The sequence below is a fragment of the Monopterus albus genome, unplaced genomic scaffold (assembly GCF_001952655.1).
Source record: "Monopterus albus unplaced genomic scaffold, M_albus_1.0 scaffold14.1, whole genome shotgun sequence".
NCBI classification, from domain to species: Eukaryota; Metazoa; Chordata; class Actinopteri; order Synbranchiformes; family Synbranchidae; genus Monopterus; species Monopterus albus.
The window spans coordinates 10,298-23,273 of NW_018127894.1; the positions used below are offsets into that span (position 1 = coordinate 10,298).

A 12,976-nucleotide genomic window follows, 5' to 3' on the forward strand; every position below is an offset into this window, starting at 1 on the left:
CTTTCCCTAAAGTAACTTAGCATCCTGTTTTATTTACTGTGATGGAAAGTAACTAAATACATTTACTCAAGTACTCTAGGCTAAGTAGCATACAGTTTTGAGGTAGTGTAGCTATTTGTAGAATATATATAGATTTTTTTATTACTTAATATTTCTACATTTAAGAAGTGTTGGAAGAAGTATTCAGATCCAAAGTATAAAAGTACTCTGTTACAAATAAAAGCCCTGCATTCAGAATTTTACTTAAGTAGAAGTACAAAAGGAATTAACATCAGAAATACTTGAAGTACCAAAAGTAAAAATATTGATTTGGTCATGACATGACAGTGTGTCTTTATGTGGTTCTTAAACTTTATTATGAGTCAAACCACTAATATGATGAATTTTCTCAGAGCTACAAACATGATAATCACTCGGAATTTACTGTGACCAAGTCTTTAAGTCCAGACTTGAAATCTGGACCTGAAACCGGACTGTGAACACATATCTTTCAAACACCTGGAGACGAGTCTTCTTTTTGTGATTTAATATTTAACATTTTGTAGATGCATATTAGTGCAAATAAATGCTTTTTTCTTCACTTCCCATCCAGCAAAAGGGAGGATTATTCAAAGGGATATTTAAGAGATCCTCTAAGTTGCCGGAACCATCTGCTCAGGCACAGGTAATGTTGTTTTAATGTCTCCTTATTTAATTTAAATTACAGTGAGTGAAAGGGCAGTGTATAAAGTGATTTGATCAGTTTGTCACAAATACACACATACAATATCAGTGTATTATATTAGTATGACAAGTTGGACTGTATGTGGCCAGTGTTATAAATCAGTAGTTTGATTACATTGTTTTTAGGTTGTTTTTTTTTCCTTTTCAGTCACAAATACCAAATATTCTTTTAGCATAAACTTCGTTTTCCTTTGTGGTATGTGGTAGTAAAGTGAACATCTTTGGGTTTTGGCTTGATGTTTGGACAAAACAATTATAAACAGTTTCACATTTTTAGACTATGGGTTAATTAGTTAAATGAGAAAATAATCTGCAGATTAATTTATAATGGAATTAGCCGTTAGACGCGGCCCTAATTAAAACAGTGAATTATTAACCTGCTCTGTCCATCACAAGAAAGACACGATCGCATCAGGCACAGCAATAGAAATGGTTAAAAGTGTCCCCATGTGATAAGTAAAATTCTTTGAATCTAAAATGCATAAAGATCTGAAGGAAACCATGAATTGTAATTCAATGTTTATTTTGCATACAAATTGTCGAATATATTAACTGAAGTCAGTGTTAGAATATAACATTTATATTAAAATAGGTAGAACTTAATGTGCTACACAACTTGCTTGTTCGTGCCACTGTTGTGTTTACACTCTGGTGTTTACATCAGGCTGTGGCCGATTCTGAAATGCTGAAAGAAGAAGACAAGACTTCATCCAAAGAGGAAAAGAAAGAGGAGCAGGCCAAGCACAAGTCAGAGGAGGTCTTTTAACTAATTTCTTGCTAATCCTGTTGATTTAACATTTCCTGGTTTGATTTGACAATGATAACAAGCAGTAACAAATATATTTTCCTCATAGTAACATTGCAATCCTGTTATTTTTAGACCAAAGTCAAGAAACCCAAGAGACGCAATCCCTTCATGCCTCAAGTCAAGGTAACATTCAGCATGTGACTTTTCCTCCCTTGTGGATGATAGCTGCTTGTTAAACACCCAGTGCCTTAACACATCAACCAAATGTTTGTATACCTGCAGTTAGGGCTCCTTAAACAGTTCACATCTTTGGAGGCAATGGTTTAATCACACCTTCCTTCCGTCCGTCATGTCCTTCCATCCTACACACAAAAGCAGTCAGATTTGTGCCACTCTTTTTTAGTAGACAATTGTGTCTACAGGTCACTGATCTGGGTGGACTGATCCAGACCTACAGTATGTCATACCGCTGTACATGTAACAGTCATGAAATGATTTCTCCAACTCATCCTCCAGTTTCAGGGATTCAGTGCTTGTTGCTAGTTAAGTTCATTAATAGATTATTGAACATGGAGCCATCGGTTGCGTTGGCTGCCTCGGTTCTGTACCGGAAACAAATTCCTTGTGTGTAATATACTTGGCCAATAAAGTTGATTATCCTTATAGAACATATCATCATCATCAACTTTATTTATATAGCACATTTATCCCAGCCATAGCTGCCCAAAGTGCTTAACACAGTGACACATCACAGCTGTATTAAAATCAAAACACATAGAAACAACACAATAAAATACACCGGCAATAACATAATAACAATAAACAAAACAAATTACCAACACCAGTGACGAGGCCTGCCTAAAGTGGAGAGGCAATGCATTCCACAGTTTAGGGGCCCCCGCTGCAAACGCTCTGTCCCCCCTAAGTCTTCGGTTCGTTTGCTGAACCTCCAAGAGCAGCTGATCAGCTGATCTGAGGTGCCGCAAAGGACAATAGGGGTGCAGTAGCTCTGACACATAAGGTGGTGCCAGTCCATTTACAGCCTTATATTCAAATAAAAGAATCTTAAAATGAATTCTAAGATGCACTGGTAACCAGTGCAGAGAAGCCAAAACGGGCGTTATATGCTCCCTTTTTCTCCCACCAACCAGCAGTCGAGCAGCCGCATTCTGAATCTTCTGTAGGCGATCGAGAGACCTCTGATTAACCCCAAAATAAAGCGAGTTACAGTAATCTAAGCGAGATGTTATAAAAGCAATTACAGGTGCTTTAACAGCGTGTGTTGTGTCCACTGATTTCAGCCAAAAATTGTACAGAAGTGTGGACAGGATGGAGCTGCAGGCAACACGGCAGAGGTAAAGAAAATAAAATGCTCATCGGTCCTTTTCTGAATGAGACAAATAATTGTATTTGTTGTTGGTTCTCTTTTTCACCCACCTTCCACACATACAGAACTTACAAACTTAAAGCTACCTTTCCCTCCCAGTGTGTCAGTAGATTTGTTCACCAGCCACAGACTGTTGTGACATGAACCCTCCCTCCACCTGCACACCACCACACTGCGTTTCTGCATGGATGCACATCCTTTTTCAATATGTACATGAAAGATTTTGGCTATTTTTTACTTCTGCAAAAATAGCAGAAATAAGTCAGTACACTCAGAATCCCTTTGGTCATCACTTCCTAATCTAAGCACATACAATATAAAAAGTGAAACTGAGACTGTATGGTTGTGATTTCAAAGTGTCTCAGTCTTGTCTGGTGTTATATAGTGTATGGTTTTTAAGCTGTGCTGCTTTATTTCTGTTGTCTCAGAATGAAGGTGGAAGCAGGCCCTTGTTTGAGCAGCTGAATGACTTCTGTACATCCCCAGAGCAGCCTGAGGATGGTCAGGTTGGTCACTGAAGCAAAGTGCTGTCATCACATTTACATTCCAGTGTAGTCTGACACTTTAATATTCACTGCTTGTATAGTAATAATAAACATGCAGACACGCTCACAATCTACTTGTGTCTTTCAGCGTGTGGAGAATGTCATGGAGTGGTGGAAAACAGTGGAGTGTAAGTTAGAAATATGTTTTGTTTTTTTTTGTTTGTTTTGAACCACATAACATTGTGGCAGCCAAAAGTATGCAGACGGCAGCTTGAGCGCTCTCCATCTTCAACATGACATTACCTCCATGTACAAAACGAGCTCAATAAAGAAATGGTTTTCCCAGTTTTATGTAGAAGAATCTCACTGGCATGCACGAGAACCACTTTGGGATTAATTGGATTGCTGATCCAGGTCTTGTTGCCCAATCATCAGCAGTGCTCTGGATCACTAATGCTCGTGTGGCTGAAAGGAACCAAAGCCCTTTAATCAGGTTCCAAAATCAGTTGACGACGTACCCACACGCTGTTATAGCAGATTAATGTTTGGCTGTCTACATTCTTTTGGCCATCTAATGTGCACACTATAATGGAAAAGTTGATGCTTATTCTCTTTTACTTTTACTTCCTCAGCATGGGAAGACACACCTCAAGATGATGACATGACAGAAAAAGAAGAGGCCAAGTAAGTGGAGGCTCAGATACTGTAGGTGTTAAAGGATAAGGCCTGTTATTTTCTATATTAATAATATTTCCAGCAAACTTCATACAAACACACCGCTGCACTGGGTGACAGGTGTTTTCATGACAAAATCCCAGACCCGACTATGTTGCCCCATGGTCTCGGAGCAAATTTCCTGAAGTTAACACTAGTCAGAATCAACTGCACATGTGCTAGGTCTTGCATGGGCTCACTGCTTTCTTTACATTCCTCTAGCTCTTCACACTCGGGTCTGGTTAAAAATACTGTTTATGGAAAATGGCCGTCCATATCCTTTAAAGCAATATTTCAGTCTATTTCACTCACTTCTGGTTTTAATTAGCAATACAGACAGATGGGTTTTATCTATCTGGGTTTTGAGATATCCACATCTAAAACATGAGCACAGAGTTTCATTTGTGCTGCACAAAAGCTGAAAAATGACATCTGAACTCAGTCAAACAGTCTGAGGAACAATGCCAAAGTTACTCTGAATAATCCAATGAGTGACCAGGACATTGCTTCTTTTTAAATATGTTTTTTCAGTGTTTTGACCAGCAGGCAAAAATGTATTAACCTCCATTTTATTGTAGAGCAAACTGAAATCTCAAAGCTGGATATCTCAAACTTGGACAAATAAAACTACTATTATTGTCGTGGATATGTACCACTGATAGTAAGTGAGAAAAAAGGAACAAAGGCACAGTGTTCAAGGTCTATGTGGCTATTGTCAACTTCCTCCTCTCAGGGCTTTTGCTTTGACGGCTGAGAAGGTGCAGAAGGGCATCCGTGTCTTCAACAAGTTGTTCATCAAGCATGCTGAGAGCTTGTGGCAGCACATCATCGACCTCAACAGCATTGCAGATGGCCTAGACAAGTTCAACAAGAAAACAAAGATCGCTCAAATCACCGGCGGCTCCACCAGCGCCATTGGGGGCATAACCACAATTACCGGCCTTGCCTTAGCCCCTGTAACCATGGGAACCTCTCTGATTGTGACAGCAGTGGGGCTGGGTGTGGCCACAGCAGGCGGGCTGACATCAGCAGGTGCTGGCATCTCCAACCAGGTCAACAATTCAATGGACCGCAAAAAGGTGGAGAGGCTCGTGGAGGACTACCAGGGAAAGATGGTCGACCTCAACAAGTGCCTGAAATTCATCCAGCACGGCATCGAAAACCTGCGCAAGTTTGACTTGATCAAGTTGAAAAGCCATGTGTATAATCATGAATTCCCTGCACTTACTAGCAGCTTCTATGAGGATGGCGCCATGGCAGGAAAGACTATCTTAACCAACACCAACGAGATCATGCGTGTGGTGCAGATTGCCCACGTGGCCGGAACCACAGCAGCCAGAGCGCTCCAGATTGCCAGCATGGCCACTGGTGTGCTGACTGGATTCTTTGTAGGTATGGACATCTACTTTGTGGCGAAAGACTCCAAACAACTCAAGAAAGGAGCGAAATCAGAGTTTGCTACGAAAATCAGGGAGGTGGTCACTCAGCTGCATGATGGTCTGGTGGAGCTGAACGCTATACGAGAAGAGCTGCAGTCCATCACACCAGAAAACAGGCATACAGCTGCTATAGATACTGATAAGAAACAGAAATATGACAAATATGATAGTTGATGAAAATGAAGTCGACTGCATTAAAGAAGCCATCAAAAACACACCGAGAGCCAAGAATGTGTTTGACTAATTCTTCAAGTCCAGGTAGGGTAGAAATAAATATGATGAATAACTGTTTAGTGGTCCCACTACATAGTTCTCAGTCTTTTCACATTCAGCAGCTGTTTTCTAACCTGTATAATGCGTTTGGAAGTAAATCACTGATTTTTTGCTTTACCCAGACTTTAAACTGTGCTTTAATCATTTAGTTTTAAAAGGAAGAATTGTCAGTTCCCCAGTTTCCTTTGCAGAAGGGCTTCTGAACATACTGGCCCAAAAACTAATAGGTGCCCCAGTAGCTGAATGGTCAGCATGGTAAACCATATGCCAGGCACAGTGTGCGCGTGCGGTTCGAGTCTGGCTACGGACCTTGGTCGCAGACCTCCCTTTCTATCTCTCCCTCGTTTCCTGTCCTATTAGGAGAATTCACACTTGATGAAATACACAAGTTTGCAAAACCTCTAAATTTTTCTTTTAGGGAACTGATTTCTTCAAACATGACTCACACTATTGGGAATGTTTGCAGTACATAAAGTATCATATTTGCTTCTCTGGCAGTTGTGTCAGTATGTGAAACTGCAAGCTCTGCTGTCAGCTCTGTGGTCTGTTAAAAGGACCTCATATTTATTTTTTGTCTTGCTCTGGGTGGAGTTCATTCACTGATACCTTTTATGTGCAGCATATTGTAGAACTCCATGTGTAATAAATGTAAACATGAAATTTATTCTTTGAAGATCAGAGAAACTTTGGTCAATCTGTGCATATAAAAAGCAAGAAAACTTTTGCCTCCTTCTGCCAACTACTGTGCACCTACTAAGAGTTGCTATCTGCTCAGTTAATACCCAAGATAAACTTGTATATCAAACTGTCCTTCAGCATGGTTTACTTTTCTTCTGAGATTTCCATGACAGATGTATATGAAAATACGCCAACTGCAAATATCTCAGCGGTGGCAACAGTAAGGTGTCAGGCCATGATGTCATAAATCTTCAGAGCCCCACAATAAGCAAAACCATTTTCCTGTCATAACACAAAGCATCCTTGAATCCTGTCCTCACCCAAGCAAAGAGCAGATATGTGGCTTGACACACTGGATCTGTGTTGTTGCTGTATTTGTTCAGGTTAAGCAATGTCTGGCCCGACTGACTTGTAACAGCAGTCACCTCTGAGAGCCGGGTCCCCCCTCAGTTGTCCAACCACGGACACTGTTCTACCAAGATTGTCAAACACAAGAAGACTTAACAATTCCAATGAGTCTATAACTGTATTGTGCTGAAGTGATGCTACACCTGAACACAAGGGACATGTCAGGTCCTCACCGTGGTGGTGAGAACGTGCATCCTGCCATGACGCCTTTCTCCGGTCACTGCCAGGCTGTAGTATATTCTGCTGTTGTGAAACATATCTGGATATCCTGAAAATATTCTCTCACTAGCTCTTTAACTAAGTCTGGTACCTTATAATAAGCTAGTGCTTCCCACAGTAGGCTATGTGGTACAGGACCAAAGGCATTAGCTGCATGTAAGAGCACTACATGGAAAACAAATCAAATCGTTTCCCCCTCTTTGCTGACGGAATTTAATGCCAGATCATGCTTGTGTGTGCCAAGCATCCAGAAAAACCTGGTATTCCGGCTTTCTGAGCTGAGATGTCAATAAGCTTATTCTTTTCTTCCAAATCTGTAAATGTGTCAGTGCCAGCAGGCTAATTTTAAACCACAGACATTTGGTGATGTTTTGAAACCAGTGAATTGAATTGAATGGGCAAACAAATGAAATGAATAATAATAAAAGAGCAAAGAGCAAATAGCCACTATTTTTGGTGACTATAGTAAAAACAGTTCTTAGGAGTGGCATTGACCTGTGAGAATTTAATGTTATGTCCTCAGTATTTCTGCTGTAATGTTATAGACCACACACAGCTTCAGCTACAGCGTGTAAATTTCCACCACACCACATGACGTCTTACCTATTGAATAGCTCACAACATGTTTGGTTTTTTACATGTTGATACTTGTGAGTCATACACACCAAGTGGGAGCAATAGGCTGCGAAATGAGTTTCTTTCAATCCCACAAACACAGGTAGACCTCAAGACAGCCACTCCCAGGTGAGCAGAAATCAGGAAGGAGATAAAGGTTTCGGAATATTTATGCAACATGAAACCACAAGTGCATTGAGTGTGACAAGGTTGATTTTAAAGAGTTGGCAGTAGAACTGAAAAAGCGCAGGGGTAAGTGTTGCTGCCTTAAGTCAAAATTTGAATCAGAAAATGGTGAATTTTAAATTTGATCATAAATGTTTTTTAACACCTAGGAAACTCTGGAACATATCCATTATCCTCCTGTGTAACAATAATGAAGTGGGAACCTTTTCACATATTATGTGGGTAGCTCAGAGATGTGAAATCTTTTTGGGTTGCACCTATGCTGTCTGATACCTAGTGTTTTACTTGTCTCTATTTCAAAGGGTAAAAGTAGCCTGACACGTTGGAAAGTCATTTAAAAAAGCATCAGTCTGTCGATATTGCTAGACGAATCCAACATGTCTTTGGTTTTACAAACAGGCTATAATAGAAAAGAAAACAAACGCACTTGAGAGCGAGGTGACTTGGACACTGGGATTTCGGAGCTTTGCAGGAGCTATTGAACGTGTCGTGCGCAGATGCTGTGCCGGTACCAGCTCCTGGTTTATGTCAGTAAAGCAGCCTTCTGCTATGATATTGTTTGGCTCAAGGTGTATGAAGTGTGAAGATACGGTAGGTGAAACTGACAGCAACGTGATTCAGGCTTTAGCCCAGTGTACATGTTCCCCTCTTAAATTTTTTTTTACAATTTAAGATGATATTTAAGAGCAGCTCTGACTGTAGCACACACATTTGGGAAATGTGTGTTGTGGTACTTCTCTAAATGGTTCATACTGTGTAGCTCACAGTAAACATTTGTTTTAAACTGATTTGTTACGATTATTGTACTTTCTATGAAGGATTGGACGTTTTGTGAAAATTATTTCCAGTAAAAATAACCTTTTGCAACTTCCACCACTTGGTCTTCTTTTCTGTCTTTCCTCTCCTCTTCTTCCTGACCACCACAGTCATCCTAATCGCTGAGCAGTTCTAATTGTGTATCTGCTATAAACTGGATGAAAACTATGAAATATGTATACTCGTTCATCTTAACATAAAATTAGTTCATGTTTGCACAAAATCTTTTTAAAGGGTGGGCTACATGAAAATTAAAAGCCTAACAATATAAGACAAACACTGACATTTCACTTTTAATAGACTTTATTGTTCTCAGTGCTTTTCAGTTGTGTGCGCTCATAAACACACTGTACTGAAGCTGGTGTGAGATATAGTAGTGGTCAGAAACAGATTTGAAGAGATGTGTTATTTGGCTTTATCGCAAGCTTGGCACTATTGTCTACTGTATGTACATTAGACTTGCATAAGACACCGTGCACGCAGTAGCTGGACTCAGTACTGACGTCAGACCCCTGCTTGAAAATGTTTTCTTATCTTACTAAAGTAAACAACCTGATTACCTATTTCACCACTGATAATGATTGTTGCTTGTTCATTGGGAGCTCCTAGGTAAAAGTAATGCAGTCTAATACAACAGTCCTGTATTTCTGTAATTTCTATTTCTGTTTGTTTTTCTAAACCGTACTGAGGCTTGAGTAAATAATAGAAACACTTCTCCGTGTAACACAGTTCAACAGCAGCACAAAGTACAATCACCCGAATGATCCTCGACACCTCTGAAACAGTTTCAACAGAAAGTGAACGGGATAACACTGTTAGCTTTAGCCTGGGCTACTTGATAAACTGCCACCTGAGTGTGTGTAGGAAATTAAATATAAGTGAGTTCTTGTACAGGTCAGAGTCACAATTTGCCCACAGTAGATTGAGATAAGTTCAGTGACTCAAGATTCAAGATTTTTATTTGCCATTTATGCATAAAGAGACAGTCTAGGCATATAGGAATTCTTGTGCAGCTCTCCTTTGGAGTCAGGTAAGGAGTCAAAGCCAGAAAGAACACTTAGTCTTAAAATAAAAAAAGTTACATAAGGGCGACAAAGTATTAAAACACAATACACAAAAATAGGCCTGGCAAGAACAGAGCATGTGATTATACAGTTACAACAGTTCGTTAATTCTTGGATTCAGTTTTTCGTTCATTTTCTTCCAACCTTTGCCATTTCCACTCACTCTTCTCTCATTCCAGATCCAGCCGCTCCGACCTGTCCTCACCTGATTCCTCCACCTGTTCACCTGTTCCCCATCCCCTCATCAGCCCCTGAGCGCCTCTGCCTGTCCTCTGCCAGGTTGTCTTCTGAGCCATGTCAGCTCTCAGTCCTGGTTTTGACCTCTGACCTCTTGCTGTGTTCACCTGTTGCCAACCTGTGCCTGCCAGTTGACTCTAGCCCTCCCTCAGTCTCCCTGTCTGCTTGTCTGAGAGTTTAACTTACATTGACACCAGATGTATTTTATGTTTTTACTATCAACAAATCCTATGAAAAGACATTTTATCTCAGTATATGACTGGCAACTGGCTCAAATTAAGAATAAATACTGTATTTCCATACAACGTTGCCTCTTTTCTCATAATCAGTTGACTAAACACCAATACCCATCCTCTGTTGTTAACGCACTTTTAGTGTCTGTCTCATTATGTGAGATATATAATGTGTGTGTGTGTGTGTGTCAGTGTCAGACAAAGTGCAGACAATGGTGAAACAGCTTGAGAAACATCCTGGAAAATAAAAAAACAAGTATTAAAGTATTTGGGGAAATTATTTTGCTTCTCCTGTTAGTGCACCATTGGCAAGTGATGGTTCTAATTTAACACTTGTTCTCCTTGTGTTGCTCTAACAGGCAGGATGGAGGTGTGTATGATGAAACCAGAAGTCAAAAAGAAACCCAAACATGTGAGAGGATTTCTATATAACACAGGAAACACTAATGCACAACACGGTCTGAATACTCTCCACTGATATTCTGTATGATACAGTATATGCTATCACATTTACTGTTTTGCTGACGTGTCTGTGAGGTGACATGTTTTAAAATATGACTTCAGGATTTTATAGAAAGGTTGTAAATAAGTCATTCTGAAATGATCATTGCAGATAACAAGAAATGACCAAGAGAGCCAGGACAAACGAGCTCCCTTGGTGCCTCCTCGACCTACAGACGCGGTGAGTCCAGCATTAACAGTCTAGTTGTGTGTGATCCGCATACACAGAACGTCACATGTGACTAGCCAGACTTCTGTTTTGTGTCCAGGAACTTGCTTACACACAATACCACATGAAAAGGGCTGCAACATCAAATGATAAGGTATATATTTTTAAATGTGTTTCTATTTCTATTGCTATTATTTATTTTTCATTAAATAGCTGCTGTTATAGCGAAACAGAGACACATGCAAGTTGAGAAAGGGTTGGCCCTGCACGTGAGAAGACACACATTTTAATGTGTTAACATCTCAGAAAGATAAAAATTGTTAACTTCATCAGATACTGTGTTTCCAGTAAGGTTTACCAGTCTTTAAGGTCATCAATTGTTTTTTTTTTCCAGGATGAGTCTCATGACAGTGAACTCTCAACCATCAGCGAGAATTTATCTGCGAACAAACAGGTTACCGAGTTTAAATGCAAGATGCCTAATGGTTTTTCATCCAAGTTACAGTTTGATGTGTGAGTACTTGTCATCCTAAGTCTTTTTCTTCTGTGAATCCATCAGGAGAAAGGTGGAGGGTTCTTCAGTGGACTCCTTAAAAAGACTCCCAGGACACCTGGTGAAAGCACAGAGTCACAGGTAAGTGGCTGTTCAGAGAGTTTGTGTATCTGCACACAATCTCAGCCATTTCATACAACATCACTGTCTCTGCCTCAGGACAAGGAGGCTCAGAAAGAGTTGTCAGCCAGCTGTGACATCCTGTTAGAGCGGAACACGCCCAAGGTGAGTAGTGAACTGCAACAGAGGGAAAGTTCACTGTCAACGAGCTACTGTATTTAGGAGAAACATATTTCCAGGAAGCTGTTTACGCCTCCTCAGAAACCAGGAGAGTGTACTGCAGCAGACAATGTGCTTTCAGTTAGATGTTATTAAAATCTGCTTGCATGGAGGACAGAGGTGACTTTAGAAGAAGGATGTGATCAGTGAGAGTCCATCATGTGGTTGCTGCAACAATCTGACTGACACGCACACAAAAAAGCTCTTCTCCATCTTTTTTGGTCTCACAGTGGCTGTTTTCATCATGTTTACATGAACAGCAACATCATTGAAGCTCAACTTGAATGAAATTAGTTGAATTTTTTTTAAAACAACATTACAACTTCCTTAATAAAACCCCAAAATAATACAGAAATGAAGAAAAAAAATACAGCAAATACTAAGTAAAGCGCAGGACACTAAATCTGATTAAACTAAAAATATCTACTTGCTTTTTAGATGCTTTGTTTTGAGCATATGAGCTGAGAAAAATAACAAAAGTTTGTGTTCTAGGTGAAAAAAGGAGGCCTGGTTGGCAAATTAAGAAGATCAGCCAGCTCCGACGACTTGTTTGACGAGGTCAGTTTGTGTTTCTTTCATGTAGCTTTGCATCTGTGTCCTTCAACATAAATAACAAACCTTCTGACAAACCTTCAGCAGCACCTTCCCCCCAGGTTTTCTATTGTAATTACACTGGCTGCCTCCAAAGACTGATTGTATGTTGTGGTATTGTTGTCTGTTTTATGATCTGTTGTGTGTTTTTAGGATTCAAATCCAGATGAGGATAAGAAATTATCTGGCAGTTGGGAAAATCTGTTGGAAGCAGCCACATCAAAGGTACAAATGTTGTCTGACGATGATGATCTCGGATGGTTTCACTCTTTTCTGCCTTTGATTATCGACCGATAATGTGTGAATGTGTCTGTGTTTCAGGAGAAGACAGGTCGACTTTTAGGGATCTTCAAAAAGTCTCCTAAACCAGCTCCACGCTCCATCACAACCACGGTGATGTGTACAGTTCGTGGTCATGTAGATGTCTGTGAAAGCTCTCTTTTACATTTTTAAGCTAACATTATGGTCAAATTCTTCAGAAATAACCAAACTTGGTTGCTTACTAAATGTTAAAGTTGGCTTTTGTTCTCCAGCATCCCCTGAGCGGCACAAAGGAGCTGTCAGACAGCTGGGACAGCCTCGCCGACACTGCAGAGGTGAGTGCGACTGAAACTCTGTGGATGCAGTTGCCAGTGTACTTTCATGAGAATATTTTTAC

The 12,976-nt window shown here is 40.1% G+C and overlaps 2 protein-coding genes across 2 annotated transcripts in view; both read left to right on the forward strand.

Moving 5' to 3' along the window:
• Nucleotides 1-6,464, forward strand: part of apol1 (apolipoprotein L, 1) — an 8,258-nt gene extending 1,794 nt beyond the window's left edge. Inside the window, exons 4-11 of the mRNA XM_020591575.1 lie at nucleotides 593-664; nucleotides 1,388-1,480; nucleotides 1,604-1,654; nucleotides 2,773-2,826; nucleotides 3,287-3,364; nucleotides 3,492-3,531; nucleotides 3,976-4,027; nucleotides 4,791-6,464. Of these exons, the coding sequence (XP_020447231.1) occupies nucleotides 593-664; nucleotides 1,388-1,480; nucleotides 1,604-1,654; nucleotides 2,773-2,826; nucleotides 3,287-3,364; nucleotides 3,492-3,531; nucleotides 3,976-4,027; nucleotides 4,791-5,670 (1,320 nt within the window). The 3' untranslated portion in view covers nucleotides 5,671-6,464. The remainder of the gene's footprint in view (nucleotides 1-592; nucleotides 665-1,387; nucleotides 1,481-1,603; nucleotides 1,655-2,772; nucleotides 2,827-3,286; nucleotides 3,365-3,491; nucleotides 3,532-3,975; nucleotides 4,028-4,790) is intronic.
• A 1,697-nt stretch (nucleotides 6,465-8,161) lies between these two features.
• Nucleotides 8,162-12,976, forward strand: part of LOC109955423 (uncharacterized) — an 11,762-nt gene continuing 6,947 nt past the window's right edge. Inside the window, 12 exon segments of the mRNA XM_020591562.1 lie at nucleotides 8,162-8,466; nucleotides 9,935-10,034; nucleotides 10,585-10,637; nucleotides 10,839-10,907; nucleotides 10,996-11,049; nucleotides 11,290-11,349; nucleotides 11,455-11,529; nucleotides 11,608-11,673; nucleotides 12,220-12,285; nucleotides 12,472-12,543; nucleotides 12,640-12,711; nucleotides 12,852-12,914. Of these exon segments, the coding sequence (XP_020447218.1) occupies nucleotides 10,590-10,637; nucleotides 10,839-10,907; nucleotides 10,996-11,049; nucleotides 11,290-11,349; nucleotides 11,455-11,529; nucleotides 11,608-11,673; nucleotides 12,220-12,285; nucleotides 12,472-12,543; nucleotides 12,640-12,711; nucleotides 12,852-12,914 (645 nt within the window). The 5' untranslated portion in view covers nucleotides 8,162-8,466; nucleotides 9,935-10,034; nucleotides 10,585-10,589.